Below are 24143 nucleotides of genomic sequence, written 5' to 3' on the forward strand. Positions count from 1 at the left end.
GCCCACCATCCTACAGCAGTTGATGTGTATTTATATGCAGGACACTGCAGTTGCTCTGTGTTACCACCTCCCTCAACCCTTCCTCCCCCCCCCCCCAAGATGTGCACAGCCACCACCTACCTTCCCCCAGTGGGACTGGGAAAGTTCCTGCCATGTTACCAAAACCCAGCGGACCACTCACTGCCACAGCAGCCATGCTGGTGTGTCCCGCACTTCCGTAACGGGGTGCAGGAACCAAAACCCAAGACCGGTTCCCCACTCAGTGACCCAGAGTGATGATTTCAGCTCTGCTGCTTGGGCATTAGCAGCAGGACCTGGTGCCTGGGTACGGCTGGGAAGGTCTGTGGTAGCAGTCTGTATTAGTGCTGCAGCTGTCACCAACCAGAAGAGGAACAGCCATGTACCAGGAGTTGTCTTAGTCCCCACTTGAAATGGTGTCTGTTGTTTGTAGCTGTATTTTCCTAAATGTCACAATTTTGCTGTAAATAGCACCAATGGAACATAATATAAACAAAGAGCTTTAGAAGGAAACCCCCAGATCACTGTATCTATTAATTGCATGAAGAAATAGAAAAGGAGAGGAAAATCAATTACATTAGAAGCCATAGTTAAGTATGCCCAAACTAACTTGGCCTACTTAATGAACTATTAAGTCAGAATCTAAACAGATTTTACAGATATGCTGTCATTCAACAATACTATTTACTAGACTCAGATGAAAGGTGGCCCTGCGTTGTAAGCAAGTTAAGTACAAACAAGTACGTAATCGCAGTTGCCCCTTTTAGCTTTGAAATGTATTTGTGCAACTTAACTTACCTACACAAGACTACGTGTGACATGCTACAACAACATACAAGAAAAACACAGCAAAGACGCATAAACGCACTTTGCCTGTGGGTTAGTGCAGCATTTCCCAAAGGACAGTGGCAGTTCAAAAGCCTTACCCAGGAAATCACCTAAAGGCATCTCAGTTGTTCACCAGTGCCCCAGTTTTCATTCTGTAAGTTGTACTCTCAGTGTCTGCAGCAGCTGGAGTCTATTCTTCCCATTTCTAAAGGTTACCAGTACAGCAATGTGCCCGAGTCTGTGTGTCAGAGCTGTCATTTCAAGCCATCTGCAACATGCTGCTGATGATTACTTAAATGTTAACTTGTTCGCTCCTCCAAACATGGAAGAAAGGAGGGAAAGATCATGAAACAATTTGTAGAGCTTTGTAAGGCCTTTCTTGTTCCTTCCTTCCACAGAGACATGCAAGATCATCTGAGGAAACTTCTGTAGTAGGGAAGGCGGCAATTAATTTCAGTTGCAGATCCTGAACTTACAGTACTTGTACAATATTTAATTGCTTTAGCTACTTTTTATTTATTTTTTTTTTTTTTTAGTGGTGCACTGGAAGCTTATGTTCAATCAGTGAGAACGAGAGAGGGAAAGGAGTTTGCACCAGTCTATCCTATAATGGTTCAGCTGCTGCAGAAAGCCATGTCAACCCTTCAGTGAACATATTTGGACTACTCTCTCAAAACAGGGAACAGTCATGGATCTTTGGTGCCACATATATAGTTATGGTTAATGTAAATTATTCCCAAATACATAAGCTTTACAACAAAATGTATTTACTTCATCCATGAAACTTCTGTCTTCTTGCTTTGCGTTCACGTCACAGGAACTTATTTATACACAAATACTAGAAGGAAATCGTACAATTTTTATGTGCTGTAAGTCTACATCTAATAAAAATGAATCATTCTTTAGCATTCCTTTTGAATTTAGAAAGGTATAAAATTAGATTATACTCAAATATTACAGCATAATTGCTGAGTATCTCAAATAAGGAAGTAGCTCTTTTCCTGTAAGTATAAACAGCTAGATATATTTTAGCCTTACTCAGAAAATCATACTTTTGAAACGCTAGAATCATCAGTTTCCATCAAAAAATCACTAATTTTAACACAAGGAAAAATATTTATAAATAACATAAATGATTCTCTATTGCACTGCTATTCGCTTTGAAATAATTTATATTGATTTCAACTCTCTTTTTGCTTAAACTGTAATAAAGCACATTGACTATCCAATCCTGAACTCGGTATTTGAAATTGTTCAGCAGCGACCTAACTGCAAAGCATCAGAATATACTTCAGATGGGTTCATGTTAAGACTTCCGTGCAGAATGTGCTCATCTGTGCAGGGCTGACTTAATGATTAGTCGTCTTCATTTTATAAAATACACAACACCAAATTTTAATGAATTTATTTGAAATAATATACAAGAATATAGTGTGCAAAAATCTTAGGGGCAACATCATGTAGACACGTGTCATAAACTGAAATTTACAGTTGTGATTCTTAAAAAAAACCACACAGCTGTTTAGTACATGAAAAGCCACGATTGTAAAAGTTCACAGCAGAAGCAAGTGTAATCCTAATGCAGCTGCTCTAATTTTAGACAGTTGGAGGAAAAAAAAAAGTAAAGTGCAAGTGTTGCACGTATAGTTAAGTGCAAAGTTTGCCCCCACCATAAAGATGTCTTATGGCAAAATAAAATATTGTAGAATATGTGGCAAAGACAAAACAAGAGTTAAAGCTATGATGGTGACGATATCAGCAGCACCATTTTTCTTGAGATAGCGCTATTTATTCGTTTCATCCTGTCCTGGGCCATTGTTTCCACCGGAAATAACAGCTCTCACTAGTGCCAGCTGGTGCAAAAATATCTCACTTGTGGATACAAATTTTATACGTGGCAACCCAAGAAGCAGCTCCCATGATACATTACACTATGCTCTCCGTTTACCACATGTTCGGTAACTTGTTGGCATCCGGGCAGGCTGGGAAGCTATAGGCTGGTAATACATTTTGCCATTTCAGAAAATCCCAGGCCCCAGAATCGTAATTAATAATATGGTTGTGCAATACATATTAATCAGCAATAAGAATCAATGTATATAAACAGCTGTTACATATTTTAAAATTCCCCTTTTTGTACATTTTCTTTTAAAAATAAACATTTATACACATCTCCTTCGCCTCTTTCTAAAGTACTTTAGCACCACAGGATATCCATTTTCAAGCCTGTATTACCTGATACATATATGAAGTTTGGAAGAAAAATAAGGCAATTTGGTTTAAAATGTTGATAGTTTTAGCTTACTTTTCTATTGTAAAAAGCAAATCTGCACTCATATTAGATCATTTCCAACTTGATGGTGCCAGTATTTTATGGTCAAAGTCACAACAAATAGTAAGACCTTGCATCTTCTTGCCATCAAGCAACAGCCATTTTGTAAATACAGAGTTAACAGGAAAATCTGGCTTAATGCTGTTGTGAGCCCTGAGAAAAGAGAAGAGAAAACTAGGTTAGCGGTTACCAAGAAAAGGAGAAGTAGACATGATCTTAGTTCTAGCAAACTCTTGTTTAGAAAGCCGCAAGTACTTGTAATCATTGGTCAGTTATTCAGAAGAAAACAAAAGGCCAAAACAGAATTTTATCCCCTGCTCATCAAAAGACCATCAAGACTTCTTTGTCACAGCCTGGAGTCCACCATCATTACTTGGTAAGGTAACCAAGCTGCAAACAAAATTCGTAGTTCACTGTAATAAAACAATTAAAAAAGGTATTTCCTGCTGCAACACTGAGGTAACAGGTTCTACAGATACTGTTACCTTGGCCTGAAGACCCTGAGGACAAGGAAAGGGTAAGAAAACCATCCTTCTTACTAAGGCCAACCCATCACTATTCCTCTCAGTTACACACAGACACCTCCACCAAGTTCCCTGAAGCTTACAGGTGTACATGTGAAGTGAACGTGATCTCGCAATCCAAGACTGCAGTAGTGTAAAAACAGAATAAACAAACAGTATTATCTTAACCCACAAAAAACTTTAACAGAAGCTGTCACTGTGCATTAAAATAGAATACAGCAAACAGAAAAACAGCTTGTTTCTAGCAGCTGGGATTTGGTGAAACCTTCTGCAACAAGGGACTGAAAACTCGGCACCAAGTATGTACAGCAATAAGCAGCAACTGAGTGTTGGAGCATTTCCTACTCAGTCTTAGGGCAACACTTGCATATGGTCTTGAGAAAGTAGCCTCATTTACACCTGAAAGGAAAGGGAGTAATTTGAGGATGAAATCTTAAACCCACACCACACCTGATGCTCCTACCCAGGCATAAAATGGCTGATGAAAGGACCCAGCATTCTGCGCACTTCAGCAGATCTTTCCTTCCAACCTACTCTTCTAGCTGAACACATAGGTTGGCAGAATATCCTTTTTTTTGATGTTCTCTTTACATGATGTATTAGCTTGAAAGCCCTTATCTTACCTAATAAATACATCCACCACCTACTAATACATTGCTGCAGACTCTTAAACTGATGGTCTTCTACAAAGTGAAAAACAATTTATTTCCCTACAGAAGTGTTATCTATTATATTTATTTTACAATTAAAACAGTAATAAATGAAAGGGATTAATGAAAGAAAAATTAATTTGCTCCCTCAATAAATTCATATATGTTGATATAAATCATGAGTAAAAAAGATAGAAAATGGTAAAGAAAAAGCTTTTACTGAAGAAAAAGGACACTGAATCAGTTTCAAGTGTTTTTGAGGGGAATGGACAGATGTAATTTAGGTGCAACGTTATAAACTCAGTTACTTCAAACAAAAGGTCACATGCCTGTCCTCTGCATTTCACAAGCACACTCAACTTTCAGTGCAACAGAATTCATGAACTCTCATAAAATACTCAGAAACAGACCCTCTCCTGATTTGTCTCTTGCCAACTGTCCAAAAGCAGGTTACACAGTACAGGGGAATAAAATGAAGGTTTGGGCTACCAAGAAAGAAGCAGACAGCAGAGTTTATCCTGAACAAAACCCACTGTAGCTACCCTGTGAACACATTTAACTGCATAAAGAAAAAGACCAATTCACAAACATACAGAATTTGTTCGTTTTCGTTTCCAACAGTCAGGATTTAAACGCTTCTGTTCTTCTGCCAAGGCCTTGGCTTCTAGTGTGTACATCCGCCTTTCTTCATTTTTCATTTTCTTCCACCTGTCACCAAGTATCACACTTATGGCTCTGCAAGATAAATGTTTACAGTACGGTCAAGACAGTGTGTTAAGAAATCCCCTTATTTTTTTCTTTTTTATCTCAGCACTTGAAAGAAGACACAAGTTAAACGTGGAAATAATACACACAAAAGAAATCAACTATCTTTAAAAAAAAATCTTTTTTTAACAATCATGTTTCTGATTATCTTCTCATAATTCTTTTAACAGTTAAACAGCTGAGACTTCTGTGTTAGCTGAGTATGGGTCAGCACACATTCTAACATTTCAAAGGGTATATATTTGAATACACAGCAACTCGCATAAACCAGCAAAATAGAGATGTTAAAAAAACCACCACCAAATGGTAACTCACATTTGTTTTGCTCTACTTTCGTACTACAAGATCATATGACAGATTTGCTGAAAATATGTTCTCTAATAATTAGGGCAATGATCTGAATATGACCTCAGCCAAACAAATATTTGATTAACTGCAAACCCCCATGTCTATTTAATAGATGTGTGTAGCTTCCTCCACCTTTAATCCACACTGGGCAGAACATACTGGTAAGTTCCCGTTCCTATGCAAAAAGAACCATTTGTTCTAACATCATGTCCAGAAGCTGAATTAATTGCTTTCCTATTCCTTATAAACTTGATGTCTTTTAGACAATATTTCCCCGTATTATCATGCCATATTGCTTAACTGCACTCCCAAATGCTGGATCAATATTCCATTAAAGCTTTAACTCCATCCTTTAGCTGAATTAAAATCTCTGAACAACAGCTCTTTTATCAATGACAATTACTAAACTACTGAGTAGGTAAGCTTTGGCTTCAGATTACAGTGATGGAAGTTCTATGACCAGCTTTAAGAAAAAGGTGTATACAACTAAGTACTTTGCTTTATCATATTAAGAAGTTCCTTGCTGGTAGCAAAGCTATTCATAGGCTTTCTAAAAGAGTCAAGAAGAGCAGGGTGTCATCAACCATTTCCATAGCATTTCACATACTGCAGTTCTGAAAGCTTTTCTGTACCGTACCAAAAAAATGGATTTTAATCCTGCAAGGCCGTGTAGTACCACTCAGGCTTCCACGAGCTGCAGAGCATTCAGAGAGCACAGCAAGAACTCCACTGGGGCTGCCGTGAAGCCTGTGCTGTCACATGCTCTGGTGACTCCTTAGAGCAAACTCCTCAAGTTGCAACCAGATCCCATCAACATCAAATCCATTTGCACAGCCTGTCTCTTTAGCAATGGAATTTCTCATTTTCTATCCAAATTAAGAACAGGTATCTTTGGTCTGTCATCAGAAGTAAACACACTCCCATTCAGTTAGCAGATTTTTCATGTTTTGGCAGTATCCAGAGGCAAATTAATAGCACCAGAAGCCTGTCTGGTTTCGGTCCCCAGTTTGTACTGGATCACTCATACCCCCAGGAAAGAACATGGTGACTCAGAGAGTGCAGGTTTGCTGAAAAAGCCATTGCATTTCCAAGTAAAAAGGCACTACAAAATCTTTGTATTTCAAATGCAAAAATACGTATTTTATACCTCCACAGGAAATACTGCACTGAGGCACAGAAAGCGAGTACAGATCTGTATGTTTCAAAAAGCTTGAAAAATCTAACACAGAGACAAAAGCTCCATTTCTCCAAGGAAACAGTTCATGAATGAACCACTGAGATGGAAAAAAAGATGTGTACGAGAAATTTCCCAACGTAACGGAGACCTAATTCTCCTGATTAGAAAAATGTAAAAAAACCTGACCCTACTGCATCACTGTCTTAGATGCCCTTCACCTCATCAGAACTTTGCAGTGCTCTGTACACTGCCTCTGTCCTCTTAAAATGCCGGTAAGATACCTTACAACATTTTAGCAAAAGACTAATGTGCAGGATGCAATCCCTTATAGTGCAGTTAATTCAAAACAAATTGTCAAACAGTAGTCGAGAATGCCTCAAGTTTACTCAGTAATTATGTTCAGCATCAACAAATGCTGTTAATAGTTCAGGTGATTTTCTTCATCTTTAGAACATACACTACTCAAATTATTCAAATATTTCTGAATGCACAATCAATTCCAACTACAGTTACAGGGAGAATATCTAGAAAAGAAACAAGTGCTACTCTAACACCAGTTTCTCAAGTACGGTCTTACGGTCCACAGTATTTTTGAGTATCATGTGAATGTTGACTTGTGTTTCCAATGCTTGCAGCTTGCTATCTTGTTGACATGGCTTGAGCTACTTTGTCTCAGAACAGACCATTTAACTCAGAATACCTCATGTTCTGTCCTTTCTTACGTGCGTAAGAAAAATAAAACGACTGTAGCAAACATAAGAACGCCAGTGTACAGGAATGGGTACTACACATAACCAACTGTAAGATCTACTCGGTAATCTGAAAATGACACACGCTTACGTTTAAAGAACATGAGAGTTGCCTCCAAACAGCTAAATTAATAAATGCCCCAGCAACACTTAAGCAACAGTAGCTGAATGCCTATAAAAATCAATTATCGCTAACTTTTATGATTTCTTCTGTAATGTATTTTATGGATGCCAAGAAACTGCATCCAAATGCACTGCATTCCAAATGGGACAGGGAGCAGTGCACTCTGAAGCTTACTTGTAACTGTCATCACTTTCCTTCAAGGTAAACCTGCTCACTGAAATACTCGACTTACTTTTCACATCCATCCAGCTGCAGCTCCAGTTCACAGCATCCCTTTGAAATCAGCATTTTAAATTAAATATATAACCATCATAAACTTTCCTAGTTGACATTGTGTTCAATTTCTCATTGATAGTTGCAATGAATTTGAAGGCAGCAGATCTGCTTCACTGAAATTACCATAAACATTGCAGAACACCACTGCGAGGACACACAAGACTGGCTGGGATTTAAGGATGGGTTATTTCTATGGTAGGATTTTACTTCTCAACACCATGACAGCCTCCTTAGTAGAACGTTGTAAAATAGCCAAAACCCTCTCAAAGCCCTGTCATCTTTAGTTTTTACCAGATTTAATGCTAGAATTTTTATGCGACAATGCAATTTTTACAGTAACAGCTTTCATAATGTTATATACATCAAAAAATCTGATCATAAGATCAGTGCATGTTCATGTGTTTTAGTTTATATTTACATATGCCCAATAGGCATAAAATATTAAGATTATTTAAAACATATATAATGGAGACCTTTATGAAAAAATGTTTAGACATGAATGTGCATATAGATAAAAACCAAAAGAACAAACCTATAAAGAACCCTCCTCCAAACACATGGTCATACGATTCTTCCTGCAAGTTTCAGCAGATTGTTCAATGCCTTTAGGACAAGCAAAATTTGGCAATGTACTGTTTGGATTAAGATCTTTCAGATATCCTAACAATCAGTACTCCATTATTTAATATGATACACAGACTGAGAAAAAATGATAATAACTTCACTGAAGAATTTGCAATATTATGTCAAGACTTAATTAGAAGAACCAGAAATCCCCTTTTTCCATTACAACACACAAGCAGAGAGCTGGGTACTTTTTTCCCCATGAACATTTCTCTCCCCAGTGTAAACAAAGACTGTTGTGTATTTGTGACTGCCCATATATATATATATATGTGTCAGTTGCTTTACCCAAATGCTTTCTCAGAAGGTTAAGTTTGCCAAAAATGGCTTGTGTCAAATTTACTGAGTACTGTAAACATTTGAAGTCTGCCCATAACTTAAGCTTTGTGTTAGCATCTTTCAAAACTTGTTCTTAAAGCAATATACACGCATTTTATTTCAAATACAAAATTTTGTCCACTTAAATTTAAAGGTGGGACTGAGATACTCTGCTAGCTCACCAGTAATAACAAAACTACAATTTTGTACCATTACCTGTTGTCTTTCCCTGGATACATCTGAGTATATTCAACTCTGTATTTTTTGGCAAAAAGCATGAAGGCATTCATTGGTCTTTTGCACTTGTTTGGAGAAGTGGCACTCACAGTACTTGCAGTCCCTGAGCTGTGGCTTTTGCCAGCTTTGCTGTACAAAGAATTGGAGGAAAGATGTGGCGATGCAGTAGATGCACAGTTTTTACTACTGCATTCTGATCTCTCAGCATCTTGATTGTTTGAACCTCCACAAGATAGAGAAGCGCGACGCTGCCGAGCCATGCTGCTTAGCACATAAACTGCAGAGGAATCCATTGGTGTAAAATCATAACTGCAAGAAAAAGACATATCATAAAATGATCAAGTAATTTTCACATAAAATCCCTAAACAGCTGTTCACTCTTCATCTGCACTACATGTCTAGTAGTCTGGTCTCCTTTGTGTGACATAATGATTTCTGCTTGATGCAGATGTCAGTGTGAAAAAAAAAACAGAACAAATTTTGGCAGATGAATTAATAGTTTTTTCAATGTGATGGCAGACTGCAACTTTGCAAGATCTGCTGTGTACTACAACCTCCCAACTGTATATCAATTAATTACACACTGTCTTCAAATTTCATCCTGTTTTGAAATAAGCTTCTTTCTTTCTGCTTCTGTCCTTATCATAAATCAAATCTAGTCAGTGAATGATAGGTACTGCAAGGGACAACTGATGTGGGAAGAGGAAACATTGAGTTCACTTGCAAATATATATTAATTACAAATATGAAACCACTATATTAAAATAAATTATATTATATACACTATTGTACAAATAACTTCTCTAGGCAGTTAAATACGTTATTATTTTACAGACAAACCTTCCACTGAGATTAAAAAATTGTTTAAAGACCCATGGTGTTGCATACTATTTGATTCAAAGCTGACAAACATCTGCCCTCTAGTGACAAAAAAATGTGAGATTCCTCGATATTTCAAGGTATTTCAACAGCTTAAGATGAGTTGTTTCCATACAATTTAGACCTGAAAATACCATAAACTGTTGTAATTTTTTGTTGACCAACAACTACATTAATCTCTAACCACTACAGAAGTAGTTTAACTCCACAGACTATTTATCATCTCCAGGTGTGTGCAGATCAGTCTAGGAACCACAGGCTATATATAGTCTTTAGCATGCAATATGGGGAAAACACACTTGTAAAGGTGCTACTCCATCATAAATCTAAAAAACTAAGTTACCACCACAAAATAAACATAAAACATATATAACTCTAAGGCTCCGCTCACCCACTGCTCAATGGGGCTATAGTTACATAATTTATGGCAAAAATAAGGGCTTCAAAGAGCTTTTTTCCAAACACGAAGTAGAACTACTATCAATGAAATGCTGCAAGTGGTAGTCCAGCCCACACCTGCAAAGGCAGCTCCTTTCTGTGGGACGGAACCAAAAGCAAGGGTGGAGCCTGAACAGTAGCCTCCCAAATCCCTTAGAAAAGTAAAAAGCAATGAAGAACAGATAATGCCACCAACCTTGCAGACAAGGTCACAAGATAATGAGAAAGTACCTCTCTGTTCTACAAACAGTCCAGCACCCTTCCTATTCCTAATCTCCTTCCCGTAACAAAGCAACAGGATTTTGTTTTTTAATTCTTCTGTCCTGTTAACCACAGCTGCTTCTGCACGCTCCTTTCTCAGTGACTTAATCCCTTCTGCCCCGAAAGAGAGACAAGGTATTTGAAGTGCCCAGGCAGTATGCAGCTGGGCTGCAGGATAAGTAAGGAGCCACAAGTCCAGTCTCTTCAGTGAGATGTAAATATGATTTTAACACCTCTCTACATATGAAGTTCAGAATAGGAGTTAATAAGAAGAAAAAAACCCAGACAGCAAATGAGTGAAGACAAGCAATTTGAACTCACTCTCTATGCCAGACTGAAATCATACAAGAGCTCCTAGGGCTTCAACTGCAAACAGTATTTTAAATTCATTTTTTTCTATTGTAAAAAAACCAAAAAGCAACTGGACTAAAAACAGATGCTAAAAAGGAGCTAACATCATAGGAGAAGATGGATTCTACTAAACCTAGAAATCTCAGAATAGTATGGAAAAATCTTTATGAGTAATACTATTTCCTCAGAATCTTAGAATAATTTATGTTGGACAGGACCTCTGAAGGTCATCTGGTTGAACCTCTTGCTCAAAGCAAAGCAAACCTCAAAGTCAATCAAACTCGCAAGTTAGGTAAATTTGATATATTAGAAAAGAATTACAAAAAGCAGTATATACAAAACCAGTAAGAACTACGAAAGTACTGTATTCTAAAGCCATAGCACATGCATTTATTACTAAGAAACTACTCAGATAATTCAGATAGATAGCTGCATACGAAGCACAAGTTAATAGCTGGCAGACATACTATTGTGGGAAAACTGTACTAGGTTTTTCAAACATAACCCACTTTACCTGAAGAATTTATACAGATAATACATACATTTTTACTGCTTTATCTAATCTGGCTTAAACTATCATAAAAAGGGGCTGGAAAGTTATTTCACTCCAAGGTATTACTTTGCAGATTAGCAGAGCACATAATTACACAGCTTTCCTAGTACTCAGGCTTCACTTTTCCCTCTCATTTATCTTGTCTTACGAAAAGTATTCTCTCTTTGCTCTACATAATGCTTCAAATTCTTGTAGACGTAAGGTGCCTACTCATTAAATACAAGAACCACTGAGGCCACTTTATCCAAAAATTACCTTTTAAATGTATCAAAAACACCTGAATCATCAAAGTTAATGGCATCAGGGTGTCCAGGAGGTAGACACAGATCTCCAAGATGCATTTCACAGCATGGAATGCCATGCTGTACCACAGTCAAGCTTGGATAAAAAGATGACCAACCTGAAGTGGTAAAGAGTTAAATTAGACAAACGGCCAGACAATCTCTCTAGGTCTTAACTGGAGCAATCCTATATCTCTAAATGATATAATTTTATAAAAATGTTCTGATGTAGTTTCTTTCACCCAAAAGAAAAATCAGAAACACTTACTCAGGGAATTCTTAGTGCAAATAGTTTATTTTTATCTCAAGTAAAATCTTATTCTAGCAAAAAAAGTAATCAAAACCTGGAAACCTTTATCATCAGAAGTTCCATGTATAGCAAGTGAGAAAAGCCTCCCCTATTTGCAGCTTTCCTTTCTCCCCCCCCCGTTTTTCTGCCTTCCTGAGCTCCATTTATATACTTGGTCAAATCTTTCCTTAAGAGATATGCAGTATTTCTGTAGCTTTATAGCTTTACAGTTTTGTTTGTTCAAATTCTGGATTTCTTTACAAAGATAGTAAATTGATTCTACAACACTACTTTTACCAATTTCTTGAGCAACGTGGGACACCAATAAAATCTGCAACCACTTTCTAAGAACTTTTTAATATACAACCAAGTATACTTTAGTATTTCATACCTTTATTTTTAACATAAAAAGGATGATCAAGTCTGCATTCTACTGTAAGCAAGCCATCTTCCACTGTGCCAGGATCAAAAGTCAGCTTCAGCACTGACTCACCAAAGGAAATGCTTTCTTCATGAGAAATCAACTTCAAACCATCAGAACCATAGCCCTGTAAACATACACACAGTTCAAAACCTTTCTCCCAAGAAAAGCATATACCAGTGTATACCACAGGTGTATATTCATCATCTTATATTATATTAAAAAATACCAACATTCTAAGTGATCTCACTAGAAATTAATAAAGATGATGTAACATTCGAAACATCCCGAAATGAATTCAGTTCAACTGCTTTACAGCAAGATACTTAAATGGTACAGTGATCAGCTCTAGACAGGTTTAGTATAAACCTGTCTTCCTGAGACAGTAAAGGTACAGGGATAACAGAAGAAACTAAATACTTGCTACAGGTATTGAAATGAATTTATTACAACTAACAGCTACCTTGTAAGGACTCACTGGGAGATTTTCCTCTTTTCCACAGCTTTCAGATCTTGCAAAATCTTCAACATCCTGCCATTCTTTATTGCGTCCTTTATGAAAGCACAAACGAGAGCCTAATAGATTTTTTTCAAGAAAAGAAAAAGAAAAAAAGATTAGTGTTATGTAAAAAAGTCTGTGTTACAAAAAAAAAAAAAAAAAGACAAACCAAATACTTATTCAATGATACACGTTATTTTACCTTTTAGAAAACAATGCCAAACAGTTGAGGGCCAGGAATGGCACCATCCTAAATCATCATCATCTGAAAGTGACGACATGCAGAAAATGCCAGATTCTGATTCACTATTCGCCTATTAAAAAAAGCAAAATGGTGTTGACATTTTACTGTGAAGATTTTAGGGCTGGTCTTACATGTCTTTAGACACATTTCTAATTTGCATCTGTGTCACCACTCTGCCTCAAATACTAATAGGAAATGAACATGAAGAGAAATATTCAAGGAATGCAATAAATGTGAATGGAGCATTTTTATCTCCTTTTCTTGAAATGTGCCATCTGAAATTTGGGGGTTTCATTCTCCAAGATTCATTTCACACCTATGGATTACCTTATGCTTAGGTACAAGCATTTTACAAGCTATTGTTCCTTGGTTATCCACAGAACCACTCAAAGCACATGTTACTCTATGCTCAAATTACTGGAAAGCTGTAGGGCCAAGTCAGTTCTAGATAAATCACTGGGAAAAACTCAATGTCTTTAACAGACAAGTTTCAGACACAAATTAATACACAGGAAAGGGAGAAGCAGGATTGAGAGGTTTTGTGCATCTAGAAGGAGATGGTTCCATATTTCGTTTTCGAGACAGCAAACAAGTTAATGCAATTTCTTAAAGCTTGCTATAGAAGGAACTACAAATGAAGCAGAGCTTTCTTAGAATGTGATCTCTTCACAAAAATGTGGACTCTATGATGTAGCACTACAAGCCTACTGTGTTTGATAAAAAAAGTAACAGGAAAATCTAGCTTAAATAGAAATTGTATTAGAACTAAACAGATTATTTTTTTTAAACTACTTTCTCTTTCCAAAAAGCTTAACCCATTACTCATACATCTTTATTTATTTTAGAAATGTTTCAGAACAACTCACCCTTTCATGTCTGACTGGTGTTTCATCCACATCACTCTTGGAGAAGTTAGGATCATTCTTTGAGGATCCTGGTGGAGGACGTGCATAGGAATGTAAACTTTTGCTTGTAGCTATTATGTGAACAGGAGATGATCTACAATAGAAAAATATTTTAAAATATCTCAGATTAAGACATCACAGGACTTAGCTGCCATTACTCTAAAATGCTTTTATTTAACAAATATTTCTGTTTGCATGAGATGAATACCAAATAAACTTTCCACACACCAACATTCAAATGGAATGATTAAAGGGTGCAAGCTCAGGCAAAGGGAGTATTTAGCATAACTCCTTCATAGCTTCTATATACCACCCAAATGACAGTACTACCTCCACAACAGCATCTCCTTGGCACAATGCTGAAGTTTGTACAAGTATCTTGAAGCAAATACCGCATTCTTAAAGAGTACATAAAGACATCTGCTCTGTCCTAATGATTAAATCCCAACTGCATTAACAGTACTGCATTTAATTTTCTTATTATAAACCTAAGTCCAAAGCCGTACAATAAAAGGTGAAGCCCAGAAATTTCTCACACCCCCACACTGCTTCTCACAGCCTTATGGAATTTACAGATCACAAATCTGAAACAGTATCAATAAAAAATACTTTGCATTGTATTTCCAATTAGCTCTTTTTAAAAAAATCTAAAGTCAGTGCACTAGTAAGTATTAAGAATTTAACGTAACAAATTCATCTTAATTTTTCATCTGCTCCTTCACATGAGGTAAATGCCCATAATTTCTGAGCCTTCTGTGGTTAGGCAATGTCCTTATACCACGCTACCTCATTCTGGCTGGCAATTAAGCAGCTTTTGCAACAGGCTCCAAAACGAGTCCTGTGCAATCTTCTGCAGAAGAGTGAAGTTACTATATAAAAAGATCAAAAATAGGGCTCCAGTTCAAAGTCAAAAGGCGTGAAGATTGAAGGAAATGTTTCTGGAGACATAGTGTTACAAATCTTGGAGTTCAAAATCAAAATGAATGTCAGTACCTGTTATAAAAAGAGCACTGCATCAAAGGACTCTGAGGACTTGTGGCTATATTTGCTAATTCTGTCAACCAGTTCACCCCATTCTCACAAGAATAAGCACTTTCTGAATTGCTGTTTGAGGTATGTTGGTTCCATGAAGGCCTCGAACATTCCTGATGTGAAACATCAGCACCCAGCTGAAAAAGTGCAGGTGGGGTGGAATCCGTCTGCACAGCCTGTAGTTCAGGAAGATCATCTACGAACAGATTCACAAATTACCATGATTATACCCATTGACAAATTCTAGTTGACACCAAATCTTGCAAATAAAAAAGGAACCACAATGAAGCAACTAATTTTATTTTCTCATACCACAACTACCAACATTTCACAAACCCTATTCATCATACTAACAAAATGGCCACAGAAATATTAACATCTCTAGTCCATTACACATTCAAACAAGCAATTTAAGAAAACCATTAAGTAACTAGATAAAAATGTAGTTCTGGTTTTAAAGTTTTTACTGGACTGACTCATTTACACAGAATTGTACCACAGAATCATGCAAAAGTAGCAACATGCTTCACTGAAATACTAAAACATTCAACAAAACGCAACTAAATTAATCTGTCCTAGCAGGTGTGAGACTAAAAATTATCGTCAGGGGCTGGACAAGGTAAAAGTCTTCCATGTTTCCACCAGGGAACTGGAATTAAATAACTCAGAAGTCATGAAAGCTGCCTATACAGCCTGGTAGGGGTGAATTCCTATCAACAATCTACAGATTTTGCATTATATAGAATAGCAGAAGAGAGCCCAGCTTATTAACAAAAGTCTGTGTTACATGCTCTTGTGTAACTAAGTATCGTTATTCTTAATCATTCCATGACTGCAACTAAATGTGTTACTATTTCATTGATTATATCAATACTTTCTAATGTATGTGCTATTTTTCTCCAGTATGTAAGAACTGAAGTTCCTCTAGTCCAGAAACTCTGTTTGCAGCTGATCTAAAGCAGCATAATTTCCCTTCAGGAGGAGCTCTTGAGCTTTCTGTTTGTTATTCTTGTGCCAAAAAAAAGCTCCTCTGGAGATCAGGAGCAGTAGCTCTGAGTTCAAGAACACATTTAAGTCAACTGGCCAGTGTGTCAGAACTGGAAATGGGTTAAAGGGAAAAGTGACTGCAAAACAAGACCTTCAGATGTCACAATTCACTGTCATATTGCCCTACTTAAGTTAAAAATCAGTAATCTCAGTCAGCTTCCAGTAATTTCACTACAGAAAAACTACAACAAACTTCAGAAATTGGCTGCTTCTGAAAAAGTAATTTACCAAGTTCCATGTGTTCATCACCGGATGCATATCCAGGAGAAGAGGGCAAGTTTTCATTACACTTCAGCAACTCCAGTGACTCATTCATCCCTGAAGTTCTCTTGTCCACTACCAGAAGGAGTTTCTGAACTGCATTAGGTATTTGATTTGTCTTCACTTCCCACACCATGTTAGGATGCTCCAAAGTATCTGACTTTAAAGAGACAGAGGTTAAAAATTTGTATACACATGAACTGTTTTAAGTTGCATCTGACAGGCTACTTCATTACCAGAACCTAAATCCTCCATAATCTGTTGAGAATCACAACATAACTTAGCTTGATAGGGACGTCTAGAGATGATCTGGTACAATCCCTGCAGAAAGCAGAGCCAACTCTGAAGTCAAAAGAGGCTGACTGGGGCCCTGGCCACTTGAGTTTCTAGTATCTTGAATGATGGGGATTCCCTGCCACTTCTCAGGAACCTGTTTCAGTGACCACTCTTGCTGTAAAGAAGTTGTTCCTTATGCACACTTTGAACTTCCCTTACCACAGCATGTGCCCATTGCCTCCAAGAGTCTGGGGTCATCTCCTCAAGCACCACTCAAGCCAAGGTAAACAACATTCACCTGGTACCCTGAGCCACACATCCCATCACAAAAGGCAATCAGACAGGTCAGACAAGATTTGCCTCTGGGTAATCCGTCCTGGCTATTCCCAGTCACCTTCTTGCCTTATAAGAGCCCAGACATGGCTGTCAGGAGGATCTGCTCTACAATCTTCCTGAAGACTAAGGTTAGGCTGACCTGCCTGTAGTTTCCCCACATCCTCCTCCTTGAAGCCAGGTGTGACATTTTCTTTTTTCCACTTATTGCGAGCCCTCCCGCCATCAAATCCACTGCCTTTTGGAGACCATCCTCATGAGGACACTGGCCAGCTTCCCCTGACACATCCCATCCAGTCTCACCTACTTGTGCATGGCTGGCTCACTGAACTGGCCTGCCCCTAACTTCCTCTTCCTCTGCCAGAGACAAAGAAGTACCTCGCTCCATCAAACGCGTGTTTCTAGGCCCAGGGCCTTGAAGAACCTGGAAACAGGCCTTGCAAATAAAGACTAAAGCAAAGAAGACATCATCCTCAGACTTCTGACAACAGGTCTCCTACGCCATTTAGCATCAGGCCCGTGTCTTCCCTAGTCACCCTTTCACCACCAGCGTATCTGCAGAAGCCTTTTTCACTGCCCTTCACATCCCTTGCTATCTCAACTGTAGGTATAGTCTCAAACACATTTGACTGCTAACATTAACTATGTTGTAAATTGAAAGAAAAAGAAGCCTCTGCTAGTAGATTTCACTGCAGTGTTATTTCCTCAAATCCCAGTACTGTAACATTTATATCAAAACCCAATATTTTAAATCATCTTCAGCAGTCAGAGAACTGTGTGATTATCCTATGCAACCACTGCCTCTAAAAGCTGGAAAACAAGGTTATCCAGTCTTTAATAATTTGGTTATCTACTGCTTTTTTCGGATGATGATGAATTAAAGCTACCATAACACGATCATTTCAATGAAGTGCCACTGAAAAAGTAATCATGAGTTCCTCACAAAAGAGCAGGAAACACAGCTTAGTAAGTAAAATATCTCGAAAGTCTACCACATGCACGTCCACTAAGTAAGCTATTATGCACCACATTAGAGAAATACAAACAATAGCTAAAAACTCTAATATTTTCATATGAAACAGTAAGCCTATCACCCTACAAGTTCCCTTCGTGTAATGCATAAAAAGCCATCTGATAACAGTTATGGAAAAAAACGAGCTTTATTTTAACAAACAGTTAAAAGGTATTGTGTATATACAGCCAAGATTAACAATACTCCACATTTTTACTCATTCTGTGAATTTGTTTCCTTCCTTTTGCAACTTGTCTTGTACATAACATAGTTCAGACATATCCCTTTGAAATACATACTGGCCCTACCAGAAGAGGCCTGACGTAAGCAGTAAATTTTTTTTACTGGAAAATTTCTAACCCTCTCATCTCCTCACCTTTCAAATACACACAGAACTTACAAAAACTTGCATTCCAAACATTAAAAGATGTTTGATTCTACTCACATGGCACTACTACAAAAGCCACAACAGTGTGATTCTGATTTTAAGGAGGTGGAGAGGGAAGGTAAGAGAAACAAGAATACACAATCAAATGCACTATCAATCAATGGTATGTGTATTTCACCTCCAAGAAGCATCTTTAATGCAAATTATTCCTCTATCACCCATGAGGAACAGTAGAATTACAGAATACTACAAGAGCAGAAAACTCAGTCACTTCTGAACAGAAAAATCAGACCTCAGTAGCACAGGTCAGGACCTTGATGATTATCTCCAAGTAATCAACTCCGAAAAGTCACTCCTTGTTTTTCTAGCTTGTCTATGTCCGTCCTTTCCCCCCTTCTGCCTTGTTTTTCCCTCCATTTTCTTCTCTCTTCCTTTCCCATTTTCCTGCCAAAATGAATGAGCTAACTAATTTTGGGAATGTTACCTTCTCCTTCCTTCCTGCCAGCTGCCAAGATTTGAAAGTACCTGTCCTGGTATCCCAACACACTGAGGGTCAGAGATAAGGTACCGATACAGCACGCTAGTCTGACAATTAAGATACTAGTTTGAGAAATGAATTGCTCTTCCAAGTCACAAGGATTTCTCTAAACCAAAGCCACCCATGTTCAAAAGCCAAAAGATCCTCTAACAAATGAATTAAAAACAAAAACGTGCCCAATTTTACTTTTCAATTTTTTTATTCTACTTGATTAAAGCCTGCTTTGGACATCATGTGCTTCTCTTGTACTCAGCCTTTCAATGTTTTGGAACATTAAGGGGCATGGTCATTAATTAGCTTGTAAAGATTTTTTTTTTTTAATTCAACTTCACGTTCAAAACTTGTTGCGACAGATGTTTTCTAGAAGTCTGCTTCGCAGGACTATAACTACTACCATTTTCTTTAGAGGCTAAATGAATTTATTTATGAATTTGTGCTTTAAAGTCAGTCAGCTTGTTGTGCTAAAACAAATGGCAATATTAACAAAGAACTTATTAATTAAACCACGCCTGATTTTGAGGGACAAAAACAAATTTGGGACAAAAGTAAACAAAGACTGTGGCTGAGAAGGGGTTCAGCGGGAACTGGGCAGCGTCCACCCAAACCACACTGTGCAGGAATGCCTGGGTAGAAGTGCTTCCCGTGGTTTTCCTCCTGGTATTTGCCTTCTTTCCCCCAACCTACCACTGAAGTCTCAGGCAAGGTCTACGCCTGTAGCAATTCACTGGATGGAGTTTAATACGGAGAACTGCTGCTCCAAGCAAAACACAACATACTGGCAAGACTGGATCTACACCAGGGACTTCTATTTGCACGCCTGCTTTGATCAAGGATCCTACTCCACTTCCCCGACTCGCACAGCTGTGCCAGAAAAGCGCTGCAGAGGCACAGCCTCAGAGGAGCACAAAACGTGATTCACGATGTTTTTGCAGAGACGGCCTTTTAGCATTACACAGGCCGAACCGTAGCTTCTACCCAACTCCATCGGATGCCTCCCCCCCTCCCCAGGAGGGCCGCGGAGGAAGCACTGCCCTCCTCACACCACGTAACCGCCCGTCGCGCAACAAACACCCATTACATAAGGAAGGTATTTACAGCAGCACGCATCAGGACGTGACCCGCGGGCGGCCCGAGGGGAGCCCCCCCGCCCCGGCCCCGGGCAGCCCCCAGGCCCGCACCGCCCCGCGGCTGGGCCGGGGCCGAGGCCGCGCCCGGGAGCGCGCTTAACCCCCCCCCCCAGCTCCCCCCCGCTCCCCCGACGCACACGCCCGTCATGTGATCCCCGCCTGGACGCTGCCCTTGTTTATAAACTTCTGCCGGCACCGCGCATGCGGGCAAGGCCCCATTCATTCAGAACTGCGTAACAGCTCGGCCCGGCCACGGGGGGGGAGGCGGCGGGGGCGACCCCCCCCCCGACCCCGCCGCCCGCCGTTACCCCCGGGCGGAGCCGCCAACCGTGCCGGCGCGGGGCTCGCCTGGCTCAAAGTTGCCCCCGTTCCCCGCCCCCGTACCCCAGACAGCCGCTGCTCCCCGCGGCGGGGCAGAGCGCCCTCGCTCTGACAGACCAGGGCAGGCGCGCGCTCCCCGGGGAAAAAAAGGGGAGGGGGACACCGGCTCTGTGCCGCTAGCTTCCGCGGTCTGGCGCCGCAGCTGAAGGGCCCTAAGGGAGGCCGGCGCCCCCGCGCACCCCGCGGTTTTGGCCCGGCAGGGCGGCGGCTCCGCCGGGCTGCTGAGGAAAGGCGCCCACTAAACAATGCCCGGGCTCCAGCCGCCGCCGAGAGCCAGGACCCGGCGGCCTCCTCGGCTCGGCCCGCGGCCGCCGCCGCTGCCCTCCGGCCCGGCGGACCCCGTCCGTCCCCCGCCGGGGCCTCGCAGCCCCCCAAAAGCCGCAGCTCCAAACTTTGCAGCACTTACCAAACCCGTCGCCATTACCAAATTCCCCTCGGCTCCCCCCTCCCCGCCTCCTCCCCACAACGGAGCCCCGCCGCACCCTGGCGGTGCTCGGTCGCCGACTGGTCGAAGACGGCGTTGCTCAAGCCGTAGCCGCTTCCTATTGGCTGCCTGGCCTGCCTATCAGGAATCCGCCCGGAGGGCGGACATGTTTTGGCTCTCCTGCGCAGCGGATTGTGCCACGCTGCACATCAATCAGCCCCAGACGGCGCCCCGATTGGCCAATCCCTCCGCCGGCTCGCGGCGAGGCATTCTGGGAGCTGTAGTCTTCGCCGCCGCCGCCGCCCGCCCGCTTGGACGCGGTAAGACGACAGCCCCCAGGATGCCCCGCGCGGCGCTCGGCCGATAGTAAACAAGAGTCACAGGGACACGTGTACCCGCGGCCGGCCGCCGGGGCCTGCGCCGAGGCCGCCCGCCAGTCAAGGCCCCGGCCCCCCCCCGCGGCAAAGCCGAGGGCGGAGAGGCGCTGCCTGGCCTGCTGCTGCCGCGGGGGAGGCAGGGCAGGAGCGGCCTCCCCGGTTTCCTGCGGCGGGAGGGTCCTTCTGCCTCCGTCAGCTCCGCTGGGCCGTGCGAGGCACGGGCCCCGAGATGGCGGCGGCCTCCGCGGCGGGGCGCTGGCGCGGAAAGGGTGAGCGGGCCCGCCTGTAAACATCCCCGGGGCGCCCGGTACCTCTCGTGAGTTACCGCCGTTAATTAGCGCTCCGAAACGCTGTTGCGCAACGGGCCCCGCTCGCATTTCGCCAAATAAAGACTGCGGTGTGCAGAGGTTAAAGGAAGTCGGTAAAGGTCAGAGAATGAGTCAGCAGCGGCCGTCGGTCTCCGTTCCGGCCTCGTCCCTCGCTTCGTCTCTTTAAAAAGACATCGCTGGTAGCCTAGGTCCAAAGTACAAGTTGGTGGGGAAGAAATAAATAGTTGTGTTTTTTTTAAATCCACGCAGGTTTATCAGTCCATCGGTGTCTCCCGGACATTCCCATGCATTTATTGCCAAAATAACAACCTGGTTTGGTTCGACGTTACTTCTGTTTTACTGACAGAGGAATGAGACTACAGCTACTACGGGATCTGCCCACTTAACGCAGCAGTTCTGGGAGACTGCAGGGGGAAGAATGGACTCCTGAGGCCAAATCCTCGTCATAAAATACATTACCTACTATCTATGATCCAATACAAAGCAAATACACGCACAATTCAGAAATAATCAACAGGATTTCACAAACCGATGGAGAGTTTTCAAGATTTTGCAACTGTTGGGATTTTTCCAAATAAAGCATTTCCTCCTTAACCTATTTTCAACATCATCCCAATCATGTGAATGTGTCCTAAATCCTGTGTCAGAGATTTTGTTGTAATTTGGTATCTACAACAGTTCTGACTTTCAGGCATGCTAACATAGTTGTGCGAGGAAAAAAAACCAACCAAAAACCAAAACCCAGTTAACTATTACAATTTAAATAGAAATGGTTCCATATTTGGAGTTCTCTGCAAGCTTTGTGTCCCATGAAACGTGCTTAGTGGCCACTAGAGGGAACGCTGGTTTTACTGTTTCCACAGTTCTACAAGGGTAATGCAACTGCAAAGAAAAAAAATTAAATCGCACGCAGCGACACTGTGCTTGGCATCAAAACACACTCGGTATGCAGATGTCATTGGCACATCAGTTTTAAGATCTGGCTTTTCCAAGAAGTAATAGCTTGCCTGTTAGTAAAGTCATTACCATCTATAGGCACTGTTTGAAAAGAGACATTACTTTAAAAAAACATGCAATTATCTTCTGCAGTGTGAATTGGAAATTATTACTTTTTATATGTATATGTGCAATTTTAGCTTAAAAAAATAAAAAGAGTAGAAAAACCAATGCCATGGAATTTAACTAAAAATCTTCTGTGCTTAATCACATAACAAATCAACCCTTTAGAGATCATTTTCCCAGTTTAAAAACATGAGAGTTATTCGGATAAATGCCTCCAGGAAAAATCCAAAAATTAATGTTGAGATTCAACCATTAAGTGACTAGACAACTTATTATAATAGCAACTGTCTAACCCCACATCCCATAAGCTCAGTTTTTTCCTATATTTAGAATTCAGGCTTTTCCTAAATAACTAATACATCTTTATATAAGAAAGCTTTCATGGCATCCTCTCTCTAAAATACATTTTTTAATAAATTGAAAACTGGTAAACCAGGATTCATCTTTTTTACACCACTCCACAATAAAATTAACTTCAAAGCTGTGTTCCTTCCTCCCCTTCCCCTTTCTCTTTTGATCACCCTCATACATCTAAACAGCCTTTAGGCTTTTTGGAGAGAGACCCAAGCTTCTTGGGTTTTTAATGGATTTTACTGCGGACCCTGCATTTCCAGATCGAGGCTTGGCAGAAGACCTGTGCATGCCAATGTCTCCATTCTGCAGATAGGCTACTCTGCTTTGGTACAGCCACGTGCAAGGTAAAACTCACAGTTTAGTGTTCCGAAAGCTCCATCTGCTGCAGAGTGGAAAGTGGAGAACGCAGAGGCCGGATCAAGCAAGCTACAGAAAATATGAAATCCTGTCTAAAGCACCATCAGATTCTTCAGAAAAATACTGTTGGCCTACAGGTTTGTACCTTGTTATGGAGCACATTTCCACTCTACTATGTACTTTTTCTACCCAAAACAAAAAGCATTTTTCCCAAACTAAATATTAACACTATTTGCCATGAAGGTTCACAGTTCTCTACAAAAACTTACACATGAGTGTTAGGTGTGAAGCCCAGTCCTCTGAGATCCACTGGCCCAGATTCCAGGTACAGGTCTAGACAAGTAAATACCATTGCTGAATTAAAGCCTCGATATCACACTTACCATCTATGACATACCAAGAAAGCACAAAAATATGAATCCTACCTAGGACTGAGATTAACATTGTGTAAAGATGAGTGTCTGAATTGTTTTGAGGTTCTAAAAACAGACACGTAACAGCTTTCTTATTTTCAAATCTACCTTTTCTCCTTTGCATACAGTAAATTAACATTTACTCAGTGAGAATGTAAGAGAAAATGAGTAAAAGGACAGGTCGTCCATGCAGTAGATGGCAGCACGACACATAAAACTGTATCAAAGCTTACTTACTAACCCCCTTGAAGTCAAATATGTATCTTCTAAATTTCAGAATGAAGATTATGTCAATGCCATACTCCTTGCTCTGTATGCCTAGTCTCTAATTAAATCATTAC

The 24143-nt window shown here is 40.5% G+C and overlaps 2 protein-coding genes across 2 annotated transcripts in view; one reads left to right on the forward strand and one right to left on the reverse strand.

Moving 5' to 3' along the window:
- The window catches only part of COG5 (component of oligomeric golgi complex 5), a 194938-nt gene extending 191919 nt beyond the window's left edge, over positions 1 to 3019 (forward strand). The window contains exon 22 of the mRNA XM_052789451.1: positions 1383 to 3019. Coding sequence (XP_052645411.1) covers positions 1383 to 1497 — 115 coding nt within the window. The 3' untranslated portion in view covers positions 1498 to 3019. The remainder of the gene's footprint in view (positions 1 to 1382) is intronic.
- Positions 2237 to 20994, reverse strand: HBP1 (HMG-box transcription factor 1). Its single transcript, XM_052789452.1, has 11 exons — positions 20893 to 20994; positions 16399 to 16591; positions 15085 to 15319; positions 14053 to 14185; positions 13145 to 13256; positions 12907 to 13019; positions 12414 to 12570; positions 11708 to 11852; positions 8950 to 9279; positions 4946 to 5087; positions 2237 to 3331 (listed from the first exon to the last, which is right to left on the reverse strand). Exons 1-11 carry the CDS (start codon positions 20905 to 20907, stop codon positions 3314 to 3316), a joined length of 1593 nt encoding a protein of 530 aa, XP_052645412.1. The 5' UTR covers positions 20908 to 20994; the 3' UTR covers positions 2237 to 3313.
- Between the last annotated feature and the right edge of the window lie 3149 nt (positions 20995 to 24143).

The sequence above is a fragment of the Harpia harpyja genome, chromosome 6 (genome assembly GCF_026419915.1).
Source record: "Harpia harpyja isolate bHarHar1 chromosome 6, bHarHar1 primary haplotype, whole genome shotgun sequence".
NCBI classification, from domain to species: Eukaryota; Metazoa; Chordata; class Aves; order Accipitriformes; family Accipitridae; genus Harpia; species Harpia harpyja.